Genomic DNA, 22,708 nt, shown 5'->3' on the forward strand with positions numbered 1-22,708 from the left:
AGCGGGTCCCCTCCTTTGTGACCACTCCGAGGCGTGACGGAAACAGCAGGGAGTATGAGATCTCCAGGTCCCGCAGGCGGCGCTTCACCGCCAGGTAGTTGCTCCGACGCTTTTGAACCCCTGCAGTGTAGTCCGGGAAGAACAGCACTTGTCCACTATCTACTTGAATTGCGCCCATCTTCCTGGTTTCACGGAGCACCACATCTCTGTCCCGATAGTTAGGGGCGGGGTCGGGCCCCCGGCCTGGGCCGATGCGCTGGGACCCTGTGGGCCTGCTCCACTACAAACTGCGAAGAAAGCAGCTCCGGGCCGAGTAGGTTTCGAAGCCATCCCTCGACGTATTGCTCCGGCTGTCGACCCTCTTCGCCTTCCGGCAGACCCACAACCCTGATATTACTGTGCCGGGAGCGCCCTTCGGCATCCTTGGCCCGATCCTCCAGCGTGTGGACGCGGTCTATTAATTCCTGCAGGGTGGCAGTGTGGTTGTTCACAACTGGCTGGACGTCTTGGAGGGTCTGGCGCTGCTGAGCCACCACGTCCGCCAGCTTGCGGTGTTCCGCATGAAGGAGGGTGAAATCTACTGTGACCTTGTCGATGCGCGACTCTAGGGAGGCTTTCGTCTGCTCCAGTGTGGAGCCAATGCGCTCCACTGCGGCGAGCACCGTGTCCAACTTCGCCACCAGCACTGCCGTCTGGGGCTCAACGCACTCTTCGCGGCTCTCCGTCATGTGACCCGAGCCCGTAGTCCGCGTCCGGCTTTCCTTTGGCGTGTTCCGTAGCCGGCCCATGACCAACTGTTGAGCTGTAGGCATCTGGCGGGACCGTGTCGCCAGGTGGTTTGTCCGGGTCCAACACCGCGATTCACCACCACAGAAGGGGCTGACACCGCAGGCTTCCTGCAGAGAGGGAAAGCCAAAGCCCTCCCTGCGAAGTCCGCCATCACACTCCGGGAGATGCCAGCTCCCCGCTACCTGCCGACGCCAATGGACCACATCAGCTGTCGCATGCCACTCTTCTGCTATGCCCGGATCTCTTTTCGGCCTCCCCTCTACCGCCTAGGCATCGGTATCCGCACTCCTCAGTGGCTGCTCCTGCGTTCACGCCCTCTTCTAGGCACCACTGTGATGCTGCCGTCGCTCGATCGGTGTTGACACACCCCAAACGGCTTCCCGGCGCCAGCTATGCCAAGGCCTCACGCGAAATGGCCGCCGTCTCCACGTCACATGGCGACTAACCGTGTGGTTGGGGGGGGGGGGTTTTGCGGCGCCGCCACCACTCCTCGGCACCAGTGGTGAGCGATCGAGATCCAGGTGCTCCCCCGCGTCACTGCCAACCAGGCACCCTCTCCTCAGTCACTGTTCCTTGCCTTGTCCAGCTCCAGTGCAGCTACCGACCACCCATCAGGCCTCCGGGCCTCTGACCCCGGCATCGGCACAACATGTCACTGCACAGTCCGCCCCCGCAAGAGCCATCCCCGTCTTCAGCGCCAGGTCTCCCACTCCGCAACTGCATGTGGGGGGGAATCCACTTAAGTGCTTCAGCCACCTCACCACCTCTTTACTGTCCCGCGGGGTCCCCCAGTGGGGTACGCTTCTCGGCGCTCTGCCCGGTCACTCACCAAGTCACTCCTGGCACCCAGACCGGGTCTCGGCAACGCCAAGAGGGTCCACGTCGCAAGGCCGTCCGCCCCGCAATGCCTCCAGCAGGCCACTATCCCCTCCGCTCCTCTGCCGTTGGCCGGGCTGTTCTTCGGGGGACTCACAAAGCCTGCACAGCCCCAACCGCGCGTCTCATGGCCAGCCTCACTTTCCGCTGCTATCTCTGGTCCAGGGCACCACACGTCCATGTGTCAGCGGCGCCCCGCCTCCTCCTGTACCGGCGCTGCAGTCACCGCGGCCCGGGCCCTCGTGGCGAGCCACGGGTTAAATTTACTGAAGCGGCCGGCCGCGGTACACTTCATGCAGTGATGCCAGGGCTCTGCGACGGTCGCGCCCGCCTGCGCTCGCACCGTGACGTCGGGGGGGCCTTAACTTCACCCCCGCCAGTGCCCAGAGTCCGCGAGGAGCCCAGCCAGGAGAAAGTGCCAGGATAATGGCACCGATCGTCTGGAGCTTTACTCACTTGCGGCCATCTTGTCAGTGCGCTTAGCCACACCCTCCCTCGACACTCCTGAAGAAGCCTGCAGCCTCAGAACCAGGTGCCTCCCCAACCGCGATCAACAGAGGGTAAGATTTCCCGACACTAAATGGCAACCCTGCACCCGGCACCCCACGGCCCCCTGTGCCCAATCCCGGGGTACCTACCTATCCTCCAACTGCCCAACTTACCTCTCGAAGTGGTGGTGGGCCCTGAAGAATCTTCGTCTCCGAGCTTGCAGTCTTTTTCTAAACCAGAGCTTTCCCATTGAAATCAATTGAGCGCCCGAAGGCTCAAAAGCACCCTGCACCCAGCCGCCTGAGTGGCCCTGGCAGTGCAACCTCTACACCGATCTACTTCCCCACTTGTCCGGAGTAAGTGACCAGGAGCCCAGCTCCCACAGCCACGTGGCCTGCTAGTCAGCAGCCATCAACCAAGGCCCCCCTACCTCTCATAGGATAACATTGGACCTAACTCTCTCTGCACCCGGCCGCCCTTGTGCCGCTGAGGGTGAACCAACTGCATCTACCTGACCCTGGGAGACCCCCGAGTCTATGCCCAGAACCTTAACTCTGCCATTCGAGTACTTACCTTTAAACCGATAACTCCATTTTCTCCCTAGGGTAACATTGACTGGCTTTTTCTTAAATTTCTTCTAAGTGTGGACTTTTCAAAACTTAAAATATTCACCAAAAATCAGCCGAGTAACGAAAACGAAAATACTCACCTGCTATTAGGTGAGCTCCCAGTGCTGGATCTTGGTGCCCAGCACTGACTCTGAAAAATACTTACAACTGTACTTACCAGTAACCCAATTTTCTCCCATAGGAAATCATTGACTGTTTTTCTGTGAAATAAAAAGTGTCAACTTTTAAAATAGCAAAATATTGTCTAAAAATCATCACAGTAATTAAGTCGACTTTTATCACTTGTTTCTAAGTACTGTACCAGGACTGAATCTAGGATCCAGTCCTGGAATTCCAAAAGTAATCCAAAAAGTAATCTATTGCAAATAACTTGAAACTTCTATTGAACTCAATACATTATTGTGTTTAAAATTGTGTTGCCTATTGCAACCACTTGTAACTGTTTACAAAAGTCAATTGCATATTGCAAAAGTATTTATTTAAAGCATCTCATCCTGAGAAAGTATATTTTAATGCCTATTGTTGGTTCTAAAATAAAACAAGCATATATTTTTTATATATAAACCATTGGCCTAGAATTCAGTTATTTAGTGTGTGAGATCATTTGCTGACTGAGTGTGTGCAACAAATGCTTTACACTGTCTTCTGATACTGCCTTACTGCTGGACCAAGCTACCACTTTAGAGTGTATGGTTATATCTAACTTTAGCCTCTGCCAAACCCCTGGGGACTGTGGACTCTGTACACCCTGTAGCTATTTGGGAACAGTATATACAGAGCTACTTTCTCACACTCTCTCCTACTCTCTCTCTACTACTCACTCTCCTCTACTACTCACTCTCTACTCACTCTCTACTCACTCTCTACTCACTCTCTACTCACTCTCTACTCACTCTCTACTCACTCTCTACTCACTCTCTACTCACTCTCTACTCACTCTCTACTACTCTCACTCTACTACTCTCTCTCTACTCACTCTCTACTACACTACTCACTCTACTACACTACTCACTCTCTACGACTCACTCTCTACGACTCACTCTCTACGACTCACTCTCTGCGAAGACTCACTCTCTGCGAAGACTCACTCTCTGCGAAGACTCACTCTCTGCGAAGACTCACTCTCTGCGAAGACTCACTCTCTGCGAAGACTCACTCTCTGCGAAGACTCACTCTCTGCGAAGACTCACTCTCTGCGAAGACTCACTCTCTGCGAAGACTCACTCTCTGCGAAGACTCACTCTCTGCGAAGACTCACTCTCTGCGAAGACTCACTCTCTGCGAAGACTCACTCTCTGCGAAGACTCACTCTCTGCGAAGACTCACTCTCTGCGAAGACTCACTCTCTGCGAAGACTCACTCTCTGCGAAGACTCACTCTCTGCGAAGACTCACTCTCTGCGAAGACTCACTCTCTGCGAAGACTCACTCTCTGCGAAGACTCACTCTCTGCGAAGACTCACTCTCTGCGAAGACTCACTCTCTGCGAAGACTCACTCTCTGCGAAGACTCACTCTCTGCGAAGACTCACTCTCTGCGAAGACTCACTCTCTGCGAAGACTCACTCTCTGCGAAGACTCACTCTCTGCGAAGACTCACTCTCTGCGAAGACTCACTCTCTGCGAAGACTCACTCTCTGCGAAGACTCACTCTCTGCGAAGACTCTCTCTCTGCGAAGACTCTCTCTCTGCGAAGACTCTCTCTCTGCGAAGACTCTCTCTACACTACTCTCTCTACACTACTCTCTCTACACTACTCTCTCTACACTACTCTCTCTACACTACTCTCTCTACACTACTCTCTCTACACTACTCTCTCTACACTACTCTCTCTACACTACTCTCTCTACACTACTCTCTCTACACTACTCTCTCTACACTACTCTCTCTACACTACTCTCTCTACACTACTCTCTACTACTCTCTCTACTACTCTCTCTACTACTCTCTCTACTACTCTCTCTACTACTCTCTCTACTACTCTCTCTACTACTCTCTCTACTACTCTCTCTACTACTCTCTCTACTACTCTCTCTCTACTACTCACTCTCTACTACTCACTCTCTACTACTCACTCTCTACTACTCACTCTCTACTACTCACTCTCTACTACTCACTCTCTACTACTCACTCTCTACTACTCACTCTCTACTACTCTACCTCTCATAAATACAAATATATGCAAGCATGCATACATATCCATGTTATGTACGTGAAAGTTTGAAAAATACTAATAAAAGCGAAGCTAAAAAGCCGCCTAATTACAAACAGGACTGCTTTAACTTAAACGAGGGCGAGACCTATTGCATTTTCAATGCTTGTTGTAATTGGTGTCAAATTCAGCTTAGGGACTCCCCATTTTTCATTACCTTCAGTATTAGTGTGCTGTGAATTGTCCAGTGGTTTAAATGTTATGTCTAAGTCCCCTGCAACTATCAGCAGGGCCTTAACAGTCTTCTTAAAGAAGGGTCCGAAACTGTGATCAAATTAGAGAATCTGGATTTTTCCCATGCCACGATTTATTTATTTATATATATATATATATATATATATATATATATATATATATATATATATATTAGTAACCGATTTCCCTGATATCTTGACCCTGAAATGCAGTAGTTCATAGGAGGATAGGGTGTTATAAAGATATGTAGATATATACATAGAGAGATATTTAGATAGATAAATAGATACACACATAGATAAATTCTGCTCCAAACCTCAATCGTGACAAGTGAAGATACCGCACTCATTTTAAGGTAAAAATACGGTCTACTTTATTATCGCATTCAAGCAAACAGGACGCGTTTCGGCTTCGTGCCTTTTTCTACTGTTTAACACAAACTGAGGACATTGCCATCTAAAATAATACATCCGGGAAGTACTTCCGGGGTAGTTACGAGATCAACTTGGACATCAAAATAAATGATGGACACAAGTTCATTAGATACATGGCGGCCATCTTAAGAATGTTCTATCTTAATTGCAAACATAACTAAAATGTTTTCTAAATACATTTTGTCATTATGCATTAATTAGGCAAATCATTTGTAAATTTAAAACGACCACTATTCATTTAGCCATACATTTTCATCATCATATTGGCAAAACCTCAAATCTGTTAAGTCAAATTAAACTAAAAATATCTCGCCCTGGATGGGCATGTGTGTCATCTTGTATGTCAAAATACAGGTTTCCATCCAGATGTCGACATTTATCAGCGACACAACCCTAATAATTTCAAATTAATGAAACAACAAATTCATTCGACTATGGCCTAAACTATTCACATTGTAGCACCGGTCCATCCTGAATAACATAAAATTTAAATTATATATATACATATATATATATATAGTTAAGGTGCTTAAAATACAGCTTTTGATCAATATACTTTGTTCACTAAGGAAAGAAAGTTATCAAACAATATAAAGACCTCATCCGATCAGACACAGAGTGACATGGCATGTTATCTTAGATGTGTGGCTAATTCTTCTTCGGTATTAAGACCTGCTGGTACTTTAGTTTGTAGGTCTATAATAAATCTGGATTAGAGTCTTCGCAATTTTAAGTTCTGTCTCCTCCACGCTCTTTGGCTGGAACATGGTCCAGACAGTAGAACTTAAGTAAATTTCTGTTATTCTGATGGAAACGAGCAAAATGCCTGGCTACAGGGTAAGTTACATCATTTCTTTCGATTGCCCTAGCATGCTCTAAAATCCTGCGTTTTGTGGGGTCTATCGTGCTACTGATATATTGCAGATTACCGGGACAAACCAAACTGTATACACAGAAGGAAGTGGTGCATGTTAAGAACTTAGTAATGCTTTTTGGACCTACTATCCCCGGTATTTGGTAAGATGTCACTTTAACGATGTTTTTTCAGGCTTTACACCTATTACATGGAAATAATCCAGTTAAATCACTTAGCCTAGGGTTGTACGGAATTGTGTCAAAATGGCTCTGTACTAAAGAGTTTTTTAGGGAGTGACACCGTCTGTCATTTTGGGATGGTCAGGTATGTCCTTCCCAATGACGGGGTCCGATTTCAAGATATGCCAGTTCTGTGTGAGGACATGTTTTATTCTCTCTGAATCTCTTGTAAAGGTGGTAATGAAGCGAATGGTGTTTCGTTCTTCTCCTAATTTTACTTTGTCTCTTAAGAGACAAGTTCTAGACATTTTATTCACTTTTTCAAGATTCTTCTGGAGAAGCTGGCTCGAATACCCTTGTATTCTGAACCTGTCAATTGCTTCATTTGCTGCTGTAAGAAAGTCATCGTTGTTTGAACAATTTCTTTTCAATCTTGGCAGTTCTCCATACGGAATGCTATTTTTAAGAGATCTAGGGTCACTACTGCTGGCTTCCAAAACAGTTTCCTGCTGTATCTTTTCTGAAAAAGGATGTGCATATTTGTCCATCCCTAATGAAGACTCTTAAATCTAAGAAATTACTTCTGTATTACTTATCTGGCCACTGAAATGTAAATTAACCCTGTTGGTATTCAGCTGATCTATGTATAATTTTGCTTCTCTTTCCGTACCCTTCCAGAAAATAAATAGGTAGTCGATGTAACGATACCACCCAACAACCAAGGCTATCCACTGATTGTTCTCTTTGGCCTAGGCCACCTGCTTCTTCCACCAGCCCACGAATAAATTTGCGTAGCTGGGGGCGACGCAGGTGCCCATCGCGGTGCCTTTAATCTGTCTAAAGTACTGTCGCTGAAAGAGAAAGATGTTATTGGTGAGGCAAAAGTATAAAAAAAATCAATCAACATTACATTGTGTTCCAAGAATTTGAGAGATCTGCCTTTCAAGAAATATTTCACAGCATGTTATGTTATTTTCATTTATACAGCGCACAGCTACTCGGAAGTGTCCCGGCGCTATAGACCGCTGGGGAACCCGTCCTGGCTATCCCTGTGAGATGGTCCCTTTCTGGGTATCTCCATGGTGAAACCAGGCAAGCCCGGCATCTGTGGGGGGCCGTTGTAGAGATGAGGCAAGCTTAATGCCCAGAGTTGCCGAGTGTGTTCCTGGTTAGAGTAGGTACCGAGGTGAGAATTATCAAGTCTGTTTTGACCCTGGTCCACGACCCTGCCGCGTCGGGAATTGAACCCTGGTCCCTGCCGATTCTCTGCTTACGGATCTGCCACCTCTAACCAGTGAGCCACACCTCTCAGCATGGATACTGTCATCATGGGAAATACACGTGTATAGACTGGTTACGTCTAGAACAATCGTAAACATATCTGATTCCATTTCAGTGTTTGAGATTATCTGTATAAAATCGGTTGTGTCAAGGATATATGACGGTAATGTTTTAACAAAGTCTGTCAGGAAGAAATCCAAATATTGTGACATTGCTGTCTATAGATGAAATAATCGGTCTGCCAGGCGAAATCAGATATGTTTACGATTGTTCTAGAAGTAACCAGTCTATACACATGTATTTCCCACGATGACAGTGTCCATGCTGTGAAATGTATACATGTATATGAATTCTGTCTCCCAACCCCCCCCCGCATTTATTTCATGGTCAAGATATCAGGTAGACTTTACATGATAGTATAATGAAACTTTAACCCATACTACCTTGACCATTAGAACTGTCGTTAACATAATAACTTTTGCAACCAGATCTATAAAGTGGATTGGTGCCCAATGCTTCTTGAAATAAAAATAAATCAAAAGAACCAATAAATAGTCCCTACTCCTGATCCAACAATTTGGACTGAAGACCTGCTATGTTCCATGGGAGGAGGTTCCATTCCACCTTGGATTTGTGGGCCCTTTATCAGTCAGGCTTCACTATCACTGCTCGGGAGGAACTTGCTTGGCATCGCAGATAAATTAACTGACAATGGATAGTTTTGCAGATCTTCAGAGTGAGAGGGATTATATTTCAAACAGATCAAATATTTATGGAAAGAGTTGGAAAGAAGTTCTAAGGCAACCAATCCATCACACAAATTCCTAGTGATTAGCCAAATTTCAGTGTACCTGAATCTCCCATCAGAGTATAGTTAACGTCTGGCCTTTACAATATCTGACCGTACCACAGCACAGTTTGTTTTACGAATTCAGTGAATGATCTTATTAATCATTGATGATTCATCCTCTCTCACATCAGGATGTACTTTTTTTGACATTATGCCTATACATTTGATAGTTTATTTAGTTTACTTTCTCCAAACTCCTAATGTAGTCTCCTGCCCAAGTTGGTCTGCTGTGTATAATGGATCTTACACAGTTAGGCCAACCTATTTACAAGTAGTGGTGACTTTCGCGTAACTGTGGTGAGAGTAATAAAAGGTTGGTCACAAATTCAAGTGGCACTGCACATTCCTCCATTAGTGTCAATGTTTGGTGAGGGCTACAACAGGCCATGGGTTGTCTGTGCTATCTATTGAGCAGGAGCAAAGGGATTCCTACCAGTTTCGCTAATAGGGTGGTTCCAAGACTCATTTTATAGCAATAGCTATACCTACTTTATCTGGGAGTTTGTTTTTTCCTCTGGACTAAACTTGATACGATATTTTTGTTAAATCGTTCACCCCAGTCTTTAATCCTGTGACTTCGGCCTTTAATTAATTGACACTTTGGGCAAGATTGAAGATCCTAGTTTCAAGGGCTATGTCAGAGATTTGGTTGTATGTTCTTCTATCATGGAGGATTCTGTAGGTGGATTATAACTGTCCAAGGGATTAAACCTATTTCTGCAAGTCACAGTTATATCATGTGATGGTACTATCATAGATGGGTTGTCAATGCAGGGTATGAGATTCAGTATGAACCTGTGCTGTAACATAATGTGCATTCCCTCTAAGGAGAAGTTGGACACCACTGGGTTTAGGGGCTTTCTTTTGGGCTCTCCCAAAGAGCTTAGCAATTGGCTTGTTGTTGGGCAACTGCAGAGATCTGAGGAATTAACACTTCCTCTATCAAATCCTCTATTGCACTTGGGCAGCAGTTGTTGGGCCTTTTGCGATCAAATGTGCTGTTTTTTCCCCCAACTAACTGCCCCTTGTGGTGCATCAGCTGCCTTTCTTTATTCTGTCACCCCCGGGGCTCGACTAACCTATGCACGACCTACAAATCAATTTAATCGGTGCCAGGGGGTTAGAATAATAAATTGCACCTCAGTAGCAAAGCTTTATGGTTTTTAGACAAGACATCTATCGAAGGCAAAGTGTTATTAAATTTCTCTCTAGTGAGGCGGGCAGGGCACAGATGAGCAGAACCAAGATGGAGGGCCGTGCCTGGCCTCCTTTGGGCTCTGACAGACACATTCTGTCCTGCTCTTGGCTCAGTTCTGTCCCGCCCTGCGGTAGCCTGGGGCTTGTTTTATGTGCCCGATAACGCTGAGGCAGTAGGCTCTGCCCCTGCGTTCAGCCAGGGCTCTTGGGGCTTGTGCTCTGCCGCCCCTGCAACCCCACCCTGGGCGCAATCAATATCAGTAGTGTCGGAAAATGTACAAATATTGCTTTGCTTTTATGACTTCAAGTGGTGGACACGTTTGATACACAAATAGCATATTGTTAACATTGGGCAACGTTAAGGGTGCTGATGCTGCCAGTGCTTAATGTTTTTACTTCCTTTTAGATAATTCTGGAGAACTATGCCTTCCCAGGAGTGTTGCTGATTGGTACAGACTCCCACACCCCAAATGGTGGTGGCTTGGGGGGAATTTGTATCGGCGTTGGAGGAGCGGATGCTGTTGATGTCATGGCAAATATTCCCTGGGAGCTGAAGTGTCCAAAGGTGAGTCTGGTGCTGTGTGGTAGCAAGACTCCAGTCAAAGCACGGGTGCGAGGTAGTCAGTGCAGTTATTGATGTCCTTGTGGAGGTTATCTGTGGGGCTATGTTGATTTATGTTGTGGGCGCTGAGCCACTCTGCTTTTGTGATTGTAATACTTCCTGTCCAAATGGATGATGGGAAATTCAATTATGTCACTTTGTGTGGTGCTGGGTGAAGGGAAATGAAGTCCTCTTGCTTGCTTTCTTTGTCTCTGTTAACTCTCAGGTTGCCCGGCACTCGAGCTGGCCATGGGAGCTGCCACTCAAAGCAAACTACTTGGTTAACTGTAGATACCAATGTTCTGATTTGTTATTTGTGTTCTTTTTTGGTATGGACTTCCAGAGGGGATTGATGGATTGCTGGCATATTGGGAATCACTGGTATAGGCGGGGGGTGGAGGGGAGAAGAAGAAATACTGCGGAGGGTTTTACAACCATCCATACAGTACACCTTAGACCAGAGACCTTCAAACTGGGGGGTGGGCCCCCCTGAGGGGACCTTAAGTGATCTCAGGGGGGGGCGCAAGTCTTTATCCAAGAGAAGCATCTTGCTTTGTTTTGAGTAATGGGCCATCACTAACGACAATTGTCATTTATGTCCTGATTGGGAGTATGTGTAAAAAGGGGTAACGGAGCTTAACTACAACATTTAAATATGTTTTAGACATAGTCAAACATTGGCAATTTAGCAGAATACTTGTGAAAAAATTGAGGGGGAGGGGGCGAGGATTTTAAATTTTTTATTTTTACGCGGGTGGGGGTCGGGGGTGCGCAGCAACAAGGTTTGAAGACCACTGCCCTAGGCATATATCTTTCTTATGGCAACCAGTACTTCACATTCACATACTGCTAGTGTACATGCCAAGACATAACAAGAAAGAAACAGAAATAGGCGCACTCCGTGTGTTAAGCAGGGTAGTTCAATTAGTCAAGTCGCAGGTGCAAACGAGTATGTCCCCCTGGGTTGGGACGCAATGAAAGTAGAGTAAGCACACTCCTGGATGTGGAGGGTGTCACTCGTTGCACTCTAAGAGAGAATAAAGATTCTCCTTGTCCAAAAGTTTAAACACTGAAACGGTGATTCAGAGTCAATTAAATTTATTTATGACAATCTTCCAAAGATGTAGAATTATCATCATTCTATCAATCTCGACTTTATCCATTAATCAATTGCCCAATGCATTTCGTGCCGTTCAAGCCCTTCATCAGGGGCGGCACTGTGGAGGAGACAAGGGAGCAGCATTCATTTATCACATTGTGCATAGGTTGAAATGAGCATGACAAATTAAAACGTAAAATGTGTAACAAGGTACGGTGAACAATAAAGTTGTGTGAATCGGGAGTGAAAACGAACATATTCAAATAGCAGTGGGTTTCAGTTACGTTAGAAGCCATCGGGTATAATGGCGTTAGTAAAGTAAATTCAGGTGGTGCTACTGACTATTAAACGCATGGTGAAATTAAAGAAATAACGAACAAACATGCTATGTCCGAGGGTTCTGATGCTCAATGGGTGCAAGTTACGAAAGGCATAGTCAATATCCATGAAATTAAAGACAGTGAGTCACTAGGGTAGACAGTGGGTCGGTGGGAAACTCTCATCAAGCGGTCTCGGCCCAGGAGGTTAGTACGGCGTGCACTTACGTTCGAATCGTAGAATCAAAGTCCCATCATTTAGCAAGACGGCGCTCACGAGTGCTGCGGCAGCAGTGAAGTTAGTGAATCGTAATCATGTGATCAGGGAACGTGGCCATTTAAAAGAGAGTAAATTGTACGTGAACTACAACGGTAGATATAGAAAACAGATTTGTAGTTCGTGAAACGAACGGAGAAAAATAAATCACCTGTGCGAGTGAGAGGAGTCCTGTGCACATGAGAGGGTTGGGAAAGTGAAAGAATGAGTAGATAGAAGTAAACTAGTGAACATAGAAGCAAATTGTTATCACAAGATGTCTCATGGAGAAAACGTAATAAATAATGTAGAGCAAAGCAAAACATGAAATAGATGGGTTTGAAGGGAAAACCTTGTTACTTCAGAAAGTTGTAAATTGTAAATAAGTTGACAGTGAAATGCAACAGTCTGTACAAGGAGTCGATGCCGGAATCGATCCCAACACCTGGTCGAATTTCGACGTCTAGAAGATCTAAATCGACGTCGAGAAGGGCTCCGTCAGAGCAGATTATACGCTCGACGTCGAGACCCACATCAGTGAGATCTGGAGAAGGTTCAGTGGTTTTGGTGACTGAGTCAACGTCACGGCACTCATCCTCTCATTCCTCGAGACGTCCTTCAAAGCATTCACCATCTGCGTCCCCAGAACGTCATTCGAGGAGGTCATGACAAAGATCTCTGTCCCATCACAGGAAGGCTTCCCCTTCTGTTCACCTATCTCCAAGATGGCTTTTACCAATCCATCACTGGAGTAAGGATCCGGTGGGAGCATCAAGAAGGGAGGAAGAATATACTATATCGAAGCAAGATGGCGGCCAAGCAGTTGGCTGTGTGAGCGGTCTGCTCTCCCTCCCAGACTCTTCTGGTGAACGAAGAGTGCATGACTGTCTACCAATTTTTATGATGCTTTGGTGGTTAACGCAGCACAGTTCCAACATACCGCTGATTTACTGCTCGCGCTTCCGTCGGATTGGAAAGCGCGTATTTACTTCTCCGAAGCTGCAGGCACGACTTTTTGATACCATGCCGCCCAAGAACCAGCATCGGGCGCCACGCTCCAAATCAACTCTTCCGCCGGCGAGAATGCGCTCAGACGCTACGGTCCAGAAGACATCGGCAGGACTACAGGCAGGGTTACAGGAGGGGGGCCACGTCCAGCGCCACGAACAGTGAGGAACACTCCTTTCCCTCCGAGGGTGCCAAGCCTAAAGTTCCTGCCCTTTTCCTTAAAACCAAAGGCAATAAACTACCCGGTAAGGACATTGAAAAATCAGCGTTACCCGTCTTCACCCCGCAGCTGCTTGTTCCGCTACTCGCTATGGAGGAAACGCCATCGGCAGCAGAGTCACAGTGTCAGAGTGCTGTTTCCGATGCCGGAGTTCAGGAGAACGGCATTATGGGAGTTGAAGTCCCTGTGCAAACGTCGAGCTCGCCGATGAGAGTTGTACAGACTGAAGCGGCTCCCAAAGTCAACCCTATGACCCCTGGAGGTAAGAATATATTGGATGGTCAGGAAAAGACTGAAACACTGGGGCAACTTTCGGGGGGTCATGTTCAAAGACTAGGCGCCAATTCAGAGGGTGGCAGCATAGAGGCGCAAGATAAAGCCTCCGTAGGAGACGATTTTTTTTCGTTGTCTGATCGTTCCTCCACGGAAAGCTTGGTTGAAGACTGGCTAGGTGAGGGCTGCTCAGGGGGGGAAGATGATGCCGATTTGACGGCTAAGCTGTGTCAATTATCTACGGCTGAAGTGCAAGGACGGCTATCCGATACTGGAAGTTTACATGGATCTGATGACTGTACAAATGGTAATCTTCAAGACTCCCCAAACCCTTTAGTCAATACTCAACCCCATACGGTACATCATTCAACAGCAGCCTCGGGCACCTCTAATCGAGAGCATCAGGAAATTATGCTAAACACTATTTATGATGTTATCATGGTACAAAGAGCGGAGGCGCAAGCAGAGAACCTTCGCACACAGACTGCGTTAAAAAAGTTGCAGAACTCGTTGCGTAGGGTTGCCAAATCATGCGCTGACCCTGCAATAAGAATAGGGGAAGCCGAAACACGGATATCAACGTTGGAGGATGAAGTAGTCTCTCAGAGAAAAGAAATCATTTCACTGAATGCTCACAAAGATGAATATTTATGGAAGTTAACCGATATGGAAAACAGGCTAAGACGTAACAATCTTAGAATTCTTGGGGTACCGGAGGGAAAGGAAGGGACTGACCCTCGAAAATTCGTAGTGGAACTACTGTCTGAGGCCTTTCCGGACATCAGCAGCTGGGATTGGAAAGCAGAAGTTCAAAGGGCTCACCGATTCCCTTTTTTTCAGAAGAAAACAGCAGCTCAAGAAACCTCCTTCCCCTGTGCAATTCTAATCTCTCTAAATCATTTTCTTGCCCGAGAGGCCCTTTTTGATTTGGCCCGTCCTAATAAGAAAGCCCATGCTATGGACTGTGAATTCTTTGTGAGACCTGACTTTTGTCAATCTGCGGTGGATCTCAGATGGAGATTCCGACAGCTGATTCCGAAGTTTCAGGAAAAAGGAGCGCAAGTTTTCCTGCAAAATCCTGCAAGACTCAAAATCATTTTAAAAGGACGGACATCTGTATTTACAGAAGAGGCTACTGCCAAAGAATTTTTGCATAAGTTATAAATGTCCAGGGGGATTTTTTTTTTGTTCTGTTCTGTTTTTCTAAATCCTGAGGTTCGGTGACTACATTGTATGGGTTCCAACTAAGGTTATCCGTTTGTTTCAGTAACCCCTTATTTAAAAAAGGGAAAAAAGAAGGAAAAAAGAAAAAAAAAAAAGTAGGGAAAGTTCTCTCTTTAGCGAAATCGAACCTGGTTGTTAATAATAATATAGAATGTTCCCTTTTTTTTTTTTTAGTCTGGATGGGATAAGGTAGGCTAGGCACGGACTAGTTATGTTTGGATACGGTTAAGAATTCCGGGGGGGGGGGGGGAAGGAGTGGCAGATCAATCACCATCTTTCGGGACTGGCGTCCCTATGCTTCATGGGAAGGGTGAGGGGGGGTTGGGGGGGTTGGAGTGGGGGCTGGGGGTTTTGTGGTGGGTGGTGAAGGGGGGTGGAAAGAAAAATCAGCATTCATCTTTTTGCTTTTTTTTGTTACTTAATGCCCGAGAGTAGATTTCAGGCCAAAAAACATTATCATTGGGGATGTAGTTTGGTCCGTGTTTAATTTAGGTATGAGAAATTTATTGTCTAATTTAAAAAAATTATTATTCAATGAGAAAAATACAGTTATGTACGTTAAATATATGTGGCCTGAACGACTTTAAAAAAAGGCTCGTTTTTTCACAATTAGCTAGGAGTTTTTCATGGGATATTGTCTGTCTTCAAGAGACACATATTGCCTGGGCCAAAAGGGTATGGCTTAAAAAGATGGGGTTTGATTTAATCACATGCTCTAAGCAGTCTACTAATACAAGGGGTGTAGCAATTCTTTGTAAACCAGGCGTTGTTTCCTGTAAGAAGTATAAAGAGGATAGAAACGGTAGGTGGGCTATTATCGAGGCAGGGTTTGGTATAGGGGAGGTTATAACCATATGTACTATCTACGGTCCTAATATAGACGATCCTGAATTATGACTCCCTCAATTTGGAATTAGCCCTATGGCCCCATCCTATCATACTGTGTGGGGATTTTAACATACATCTAGCCAACACAGCCAACATAAATTCAGGGATAGACTATATGGGTCGGAAACCAAAAGTTTTTAGATCCTTAAGTAACTTAGCAAGGAAACAAGTCCTACATGATGCTTGGAATCAACTTAATAAATTTCAACAGGGCAGTACTTTTTACTCTGCCCCCCCCCCCCCCCCCCCCCCCAATAAATTATTCCGTCTCGATTATATATTTGCCTCGCCTTCTATTTTGGCAGATGCCACTATTACGCTATTACCAAGATTAATTTCAGATCACAACCCTCTCGTGTTAAAATTCCAGATCACTGCAGGGCAATTTATAAGATATAAATGGACTTTTGATAGGAAGCTATTAGTAGATGAGGAGTATCGTGACTGCATCAAACTTTGGCTTCCAAATTTTTTTGCAATTAATAATGGCTCTGATTCGGATACAATGGTCTGGGACACTTTCAAGGCTGGCGTAAGGGGGGAAACCCTTAGATACGCAATAAGGAAACGTAATGCTATAAGACAAAAAAATGAACAAGCTATGTCAGAGTTAAGTGCATTGGAACGAGAGCTTGCTCAGAAGATTAAAGATCGGATGGATGTTTCTGTAATACAAAGCAATATTGTTAAACAGAGATCTTTAATCTATAATCAGCACGCGGAAGAAACGGCTGCTAAATATCAGACATTCCGAAGGGAATGTTTTGAATATGGGGAGCAGGTGGGAAGAGTATTGGCAAATAGAATAAGGCAAAAGCAGTCACAAAGCAAAATCGATAAAATTAAGGATAAAGATGGGTTTCTGCAAAATTCGGAGTCCGGCATTTTGGAGGTATTTAAACTTTTTTACGAAAAACTTTACGAAAGTGGGGAAACTTTTGATCCGCGGGGGTATCTGGGTGAAATTAGAACGGTTGGTCTGGACCCGGCTCAGAGTGAAAGCCTCTCTACCTCTATAACCTGGGAGGAAATTATTCAAGCAATGGTATCTCTACGAAGGGGTAAAGCAATGGGGCCTGATATGATCCCTTTGGAATTTTATGTTTTCTTCCAGGCTGAGCTACAGGACGAGTTATTATCTTTATTCCAGCAGGCATTCATGGGTACAGTACCCGACTCATGGGCTAAAACAACTATAATTGTTTTTAAAAAGAAAGGCAAGGACGAGGTGGAGCCAGCCTCATATCGCCCTATCACATTAATTAATTCAGACAGCAAGATCTTCTCTAAAATACTTGCTAGAAGACTTGGAAAGATCATTGCACCACTAGTCTCGTTACGTCAGCACGGGGTTTGTGGCAGGTAGAGGTACTACGGATCATGTTCGGCGAATAATATCTCTTCTGGACTGGTCCCAGGCCTCCGAAGTTCCAATAGGGGTGGCCCTGTTGGATGCTGAGAAAGCATTCGACAGGGTCTCCTGGGAATTTTTATGGGCAGTTCTGCATTGGAAAGGCTTTCCACCTTCCTTCATCAAGGCCGTACAGGCCATGTATACTTGCCCAGCTGCCACAATTCGTATTTCAGGTAATCACTCAGGGGAGCTTAAGATATACAGGGGCACTCGTCAGGGGTGTCCTTGTTCTCCTCTTTTATTTGCTCTCTATATTGAGCCCTTGCTGATCAAGATTGAGCATGATCTAGAGATTATCCCAATACAGCCTGTGAGTGAATCTATAAAAATGTTAGCCTACGCGGACGATGTGGCCATAGTGACATTGGATGTTCCCAATGCAATGAGGCGTATCGAATGCCTGACATCAGAATTTGGTGCAGTGTCCGGCTATAAGTTGAATTTACATAAAACTCAAGTCCTTTTTACTGGCTCTGACGTCCTACCTGGGGTCAACACAGTTACAGAGGCTATTTATTTGGGGGTAAAAATTGCGGTTAATGTACAGACCATAGTTAATCTAAATTTTGAACCTATCTTAATTTCAACAAATAAAATGCTGGAGAATCTTGACTACTTGCACTTATCATTATATGGTAGGTGTAATGTTAAGATGGTAGTCTTCCCGAAACTTCTATTTATTCCGCACGATCCCACTTTTAGTTCCTAATCTAATTTTTATAAAAATAGAAAGAATGTGCTCCCGGTTTTTATGGGGGTACAAGAGAACAAGAAGAACCCTAAAAAAACTAAGCTTAACAAAGGAGAGGGGGGGATTAAATATCCCTCAATTTCAATATTATTACTGGGCGGCCATGCTCCAATATATGGGAATATTGTTTTTCGGTGTTCAGTCCTATAAGGACCCAGCTATATGTCCGTCCATTTATGAACTTATTTTAGGCCCAGAAGCTAACTATATGTTCTTTAAGTTTTTTGAGCCCAGTTATTACAAGAGGACACGTTTCAAGACTTTAGCTGCTGCTGCTGTAGTTTGGTCTAGAATTTGCAAATTCTTTATTTTAAAGGAATATAACCGATACATGCCCCTGGGAATACCAGGTAAACTACCTTTAATTTTTTGTGACTCTACTATGCGGAGATGGAGTGCTCAGGGGGTTAGAACCATTGGTGATCTTTTCAGAGAGAATCAATTAATCCCATTTGTAGAACTTCAAGAGAAATTTGGGCTGTTACGTATAGACTTTTTTTAAATATCTCCAAGTACGCAGCTTTTTAGATAACCTTGAGTTAAGAGGACAGATTAATCTAGAGAAGAATGTAATACTAGAATGCATAAAAGGGAGATGTAAGATTTCTCAACTCGCTAAAACACTAAGTCAGCAAGATGATCTAGCTTTATATGAGCACCGCTGGGAGATGAGGTTGGGGATAGTAGGGGTCGACCTACAAGCCTCATTCAATTTAGCTGATCGGTTAATTTTTTCAGGCAGACATAAGAGTCAATATTATATGGCCATTTTTGATTTATATTACTCTCCTGCGAAGATAGCCAAATGGGGGACAAACCGAGGGATTTCCTGTCCTAGATGTACACTGAGGGCTGCCGACTTGGTGCATATGCTATGAGTGCCCAGTCCTCTCTCCTTGGCTCAAGGAGATACAAAGCTTTTTGAATATAGGTTTAGACTTTTCAGTTAATTTGTCACCTCAACTAGTGCTGTTTGGTTGCGAGTTCGGAGCAAATGTCAGAATTCGACCAACCCCTGAGAAGGGATTTTTGTTTTTATGTATGGCTATCCTCCGTCTATGTATTACTTCCCAATGGCTAAGCCCTGACCCACCGTCCTTTAGTATGTGGATGACCAAACTATTATCCTTAAATAAGTTAGAAACTGCTTTGTACAAACTTAAAGGCAGGGAAAAAAAGAAATTCGGACTTGCACTATGGGCCCCAATCATGAACTGGGTATGACTAATTTGTTTTTTAGGTCTCGTCTGAGACAGCGCTTTAGCGCTGCTCTGGCGAGACTGATAGTAAGCAAGTTTTGGAAGTGCAAACAGTGGCTTTTCAGGCCTCCAAATACAGTGCATGTGCGCCGGGCGCGCGCACCATTTGGCAGCCTGAAAAGCACTGCCTGATCACTTGCTTTGATGTCCTCAGTGAGCGGCGCGGCCACTGAGGACATCAAAGTGCACACCATTTGCCACCCCCTTCTTGCTTGTTTACTTTGTCTCTGGTTCCCCTCAGGCATCCAGACTCTGCCTCTCTGCGGACTTCTCTGGGTGACCCCTGCTTGTGGACACCGCCTCCTCTGGGCACGGACCGCTCTGCTAATGTCGTTTGTCTTGAGCAGAATCAGCTGCCCGTGACAGGCCTCGCCCCTTTCATGTAAACAAAAGCATGTGTGCCCTATTCCCGTTGATTCTTCTTTCTCCCGCCCATTCTCCTAGAGCTCGCCTTTATTTAATTGATTTCTATTTTTGTCTGATCCCGCTTTCCTCTCCCTGATCCTTCTTTCCCCTCCCTAATCCCTTCTTTCCCTCGCTGAATGCTTCTTCCTCTCCCTGATCCCTCCTTTCCCTCTCTGATTCCTTCTTTATATTCCTGATTCCTTCTTTCTCTTCCTTATTCCTTCTTTCTCTCCCTAGTCCACCCCCCATTCCCCCTCTCACACTCTGACGCTACTTTCTTTCAATTTCTGCCTATTCTCCATTCGTCCCCCACTTACTTCGTCTCCTCTTCGTTCCCTACTTTTTCTGTCTCACATCCTTAAGCCAACTCCACAACTCATCTCTTCGCCATTCCTCCTTCTATTCTTCTCTTCTCTTCCCAGGTTTTCTTCACTGACCTGTCTCTCCCTCCTCCTATTCTTCTTACCTTTGAGCACCCGCTCCCCCCTACCCCCTCCATCATTCCTTCTCTGTGCTCCTTTCCCTCCTTCGGCTCTACTCGCCCCTTCTTCCCTGTCCTGCACCGTCTCTCCCTCCTTCCTTCCCTCTTCCCTTTCTTCTGTCTCCGGTCCTCACCCCCTGCAGCCTCGGTGCTGATTAATGATCACGGAAGCCCCTCCTGGGGGCTTCTCCAACCTTGAACGGTAATATGGCCGGCTGGAGAGGGCGGCATCCGGGATGCAGGGCACACAATGCTGCTGCGGCGATGCCGGGCCTCGCTCCTGTCCCCCAACGCGGGAATTCATTCAGTGAGCCCCACACGCATCGAAGCGCTGTAGGTACAAGGCACGCATGAAGCACTGCATCTCAAAATGCATTCAGTGATCCAAGTGCGCTCATGATAGCGCTGTGAGCCCAACAAAAAGCGCATAAAGCGCTCTGTCGCAAAACTCATTTACTGAGCCCAAGGCGCGCTTAAAGCGCTCCTCCACAGAATACTTTCACTGAGTCCAACGTGCACAGGGAGCGCTCCTTCGCAGAATTCTTTTAGTGAGCCCAAGGCGCACCGAAGCGCTCTGTGGTAGAATTAATTTTGCCAGCCCAAAGCGAGCATGAAGCGCTACATCTCAGAATTAATTCAGTGAGCATGACCGTGCCATCTCTCAGAATTCATTCAGCGAGCTTAAAGTGCGTATGAAGCCGTCGATCGCAGAATGAATTCAGTGCGTCCAACACACGCATAAAGCGCTTCATCTAACAATTCATTCAGTAAACCCTATGCCCGCATAAAGACCTTAATCTCATATGGTATTCAGTGAACCCAATGCTTCCTTGAAGCGGTCCCTCACAGAATTCATTCAGTGAGCCCAAAAAGCCGCAAGAAAGCTCTCCATTCCAGAATTCATTCAATGAGCCAATGGGTGATGAAGAGCTCAGTTGCATTGGTCCATCGCAGAAGTAATGGCGGGATCCCAATGTGCGCTTCAGGCGCTCCATTGCAGAACTCATTCAGCGAGCTCCACGCGTACCTGACACTCCAACGCAAAATTAAGTGAACCCAAAGTGAGCATGTAGCGCTGAATTGCAGAATACATTCAGTGGGCCCAAGGGACGTATAAAGCGCTCCATGCAGAATTCATTCAGTGTGCCAGATACAGAAAGCGCCCGATCATCACAGAATTCATTGAGTGACCCAAAGCGAGCATGTAGCGCTCCATCGTGGAATTCGCTCACTGAGTACAAGGCATGCATGAAGCGCTCTATTGCTGAGACACAGAAGCAGCTCCTCTCAATGCCTTACCCTTCTGCCCTTTCGCACTCATTACTTCAAAGGGATGCACGTTCCCTTTACTAATCGCTGTTTCCTTTGTGACATTGCCAGTTTTTAAATGCGTTGCCTTTAAATAATGAACTATCCGTTTACACAATTAACATTCTATTGGTTAGGGGGTAACCATTGCCTACAAGTCGCCTCGAGCTGAGCTTGCTACCCCGATACGGGGTTTAAGTGATTGTGATTTTACATGCGTGGCCGAGAAGGAAAAAGACTCTGTTTCTTCCTTCCTGCCCAGGGAAGACAAGGACAGTGTCCATGTCTCCTGCTCTGCTGCTGGCAGCTGCCCACCGCCCCCAGCAGCTGCCCCCCACACTGTCTTACTCTGCCATCCTCTCTTTCTGTCTTGCTCCTCCTCACTTATTGACTTTAAGAAACAGTTATTACTTCCTCTTTCCTCTCCTTTCCTTTATTTGTTTCTCTGTGAAATGGATCCCCCCAAAAAAATTCCCTCAGGAAATGTCGTCTTTTTGGGCCAATTTTCTATTCCAAAGTGCAGCCTTGGGAAGGAGAGAAATTAAAGGTTCAAAATGTGGAAAATAACGAAGTAACCGATACAATAATAAGAAGCATTTGCAATGCAATAGGTCTCGCATTTACACAAGTTTAAGCTATTGGCATAGTATATATTATAGTATAAATAGTATTTCGCCGAGTTTACTTCCAGTCCAGGGAATGTTTAAGCAAGTGTGTTTATGGCTCATGCCAAGTAGCTGAATACCATAGTTCAGGTAGTGCACGCCACACACTGCTGCACACTGCTGCGTTACTCACTGCTGCATGACACTGCTGCACGCCGCACACTGCTGCACGCCGCACACTGCTGCACGCCGCACACTGCTGCACGCCGCACACTGCTGCACGCCGCACACTGCTGCACGCCGCACACTGCGTCATGCTGCACGCCGCACACTGCTGCACGCCGCACACTGCGTCATGCTGCACGCCGCACACTGCGTCATGCCGCACACTGCGTCATGCCGCACACTGCGTCATGCCACACACTGCTGCACGCCTCACACTGCTGCACGCCTCACACTGCTGCACGCCTCACACTGCTGCACGCCTCACACTGCTGCACGCCTCACACTGCTGCACGCCGCACACTGCTGCACGCCGCACACTGCTGCACGCCGCACACTGCTGCACGCCGCACACTGCTGCACGCCGCACACTGCTGCACGCCGCACACTGC

At 46.1% G+C, this 22,708-nt stretch overlaps 1 protein-coding gene across 1 annotated transcript in view; it reads left to right on the forward strand.

The window, feature by feature from the left end:
• The window catches only part of ACO2 (aconitase 2), a 392,352-nt gene that overhangs the window by 142,584 nt on the left and 227,060 nt on the right, over positions 1 to 22,708 (forward strand). Inside the window, exon 5 of the mRNA XM_085601209.1 lies at positions 10,392 to 10,550. Coding sequence (XP_085457335.1) covers positions 10,392 to 10,550 — 159 coding nt within the window. The remainder of the gene's footprint in view (positions 1 to 10,391; positions 10,551 to 22,708) is intronic.

Source organism: Triturus cristatus, chromosome 4_2, assembly GCF_964204655.1.
Source record: "Triturus cristatus chromosome 4_2, aTriCri1.1, whole genome shotgun sequence".
In the NCBI taxonomy this organism is placed as follows: Eukaryota; Metazoa; Chordata; class Amphibia; order Caudata; family Salamandridae; genus Triturus; species Triturus cristatus.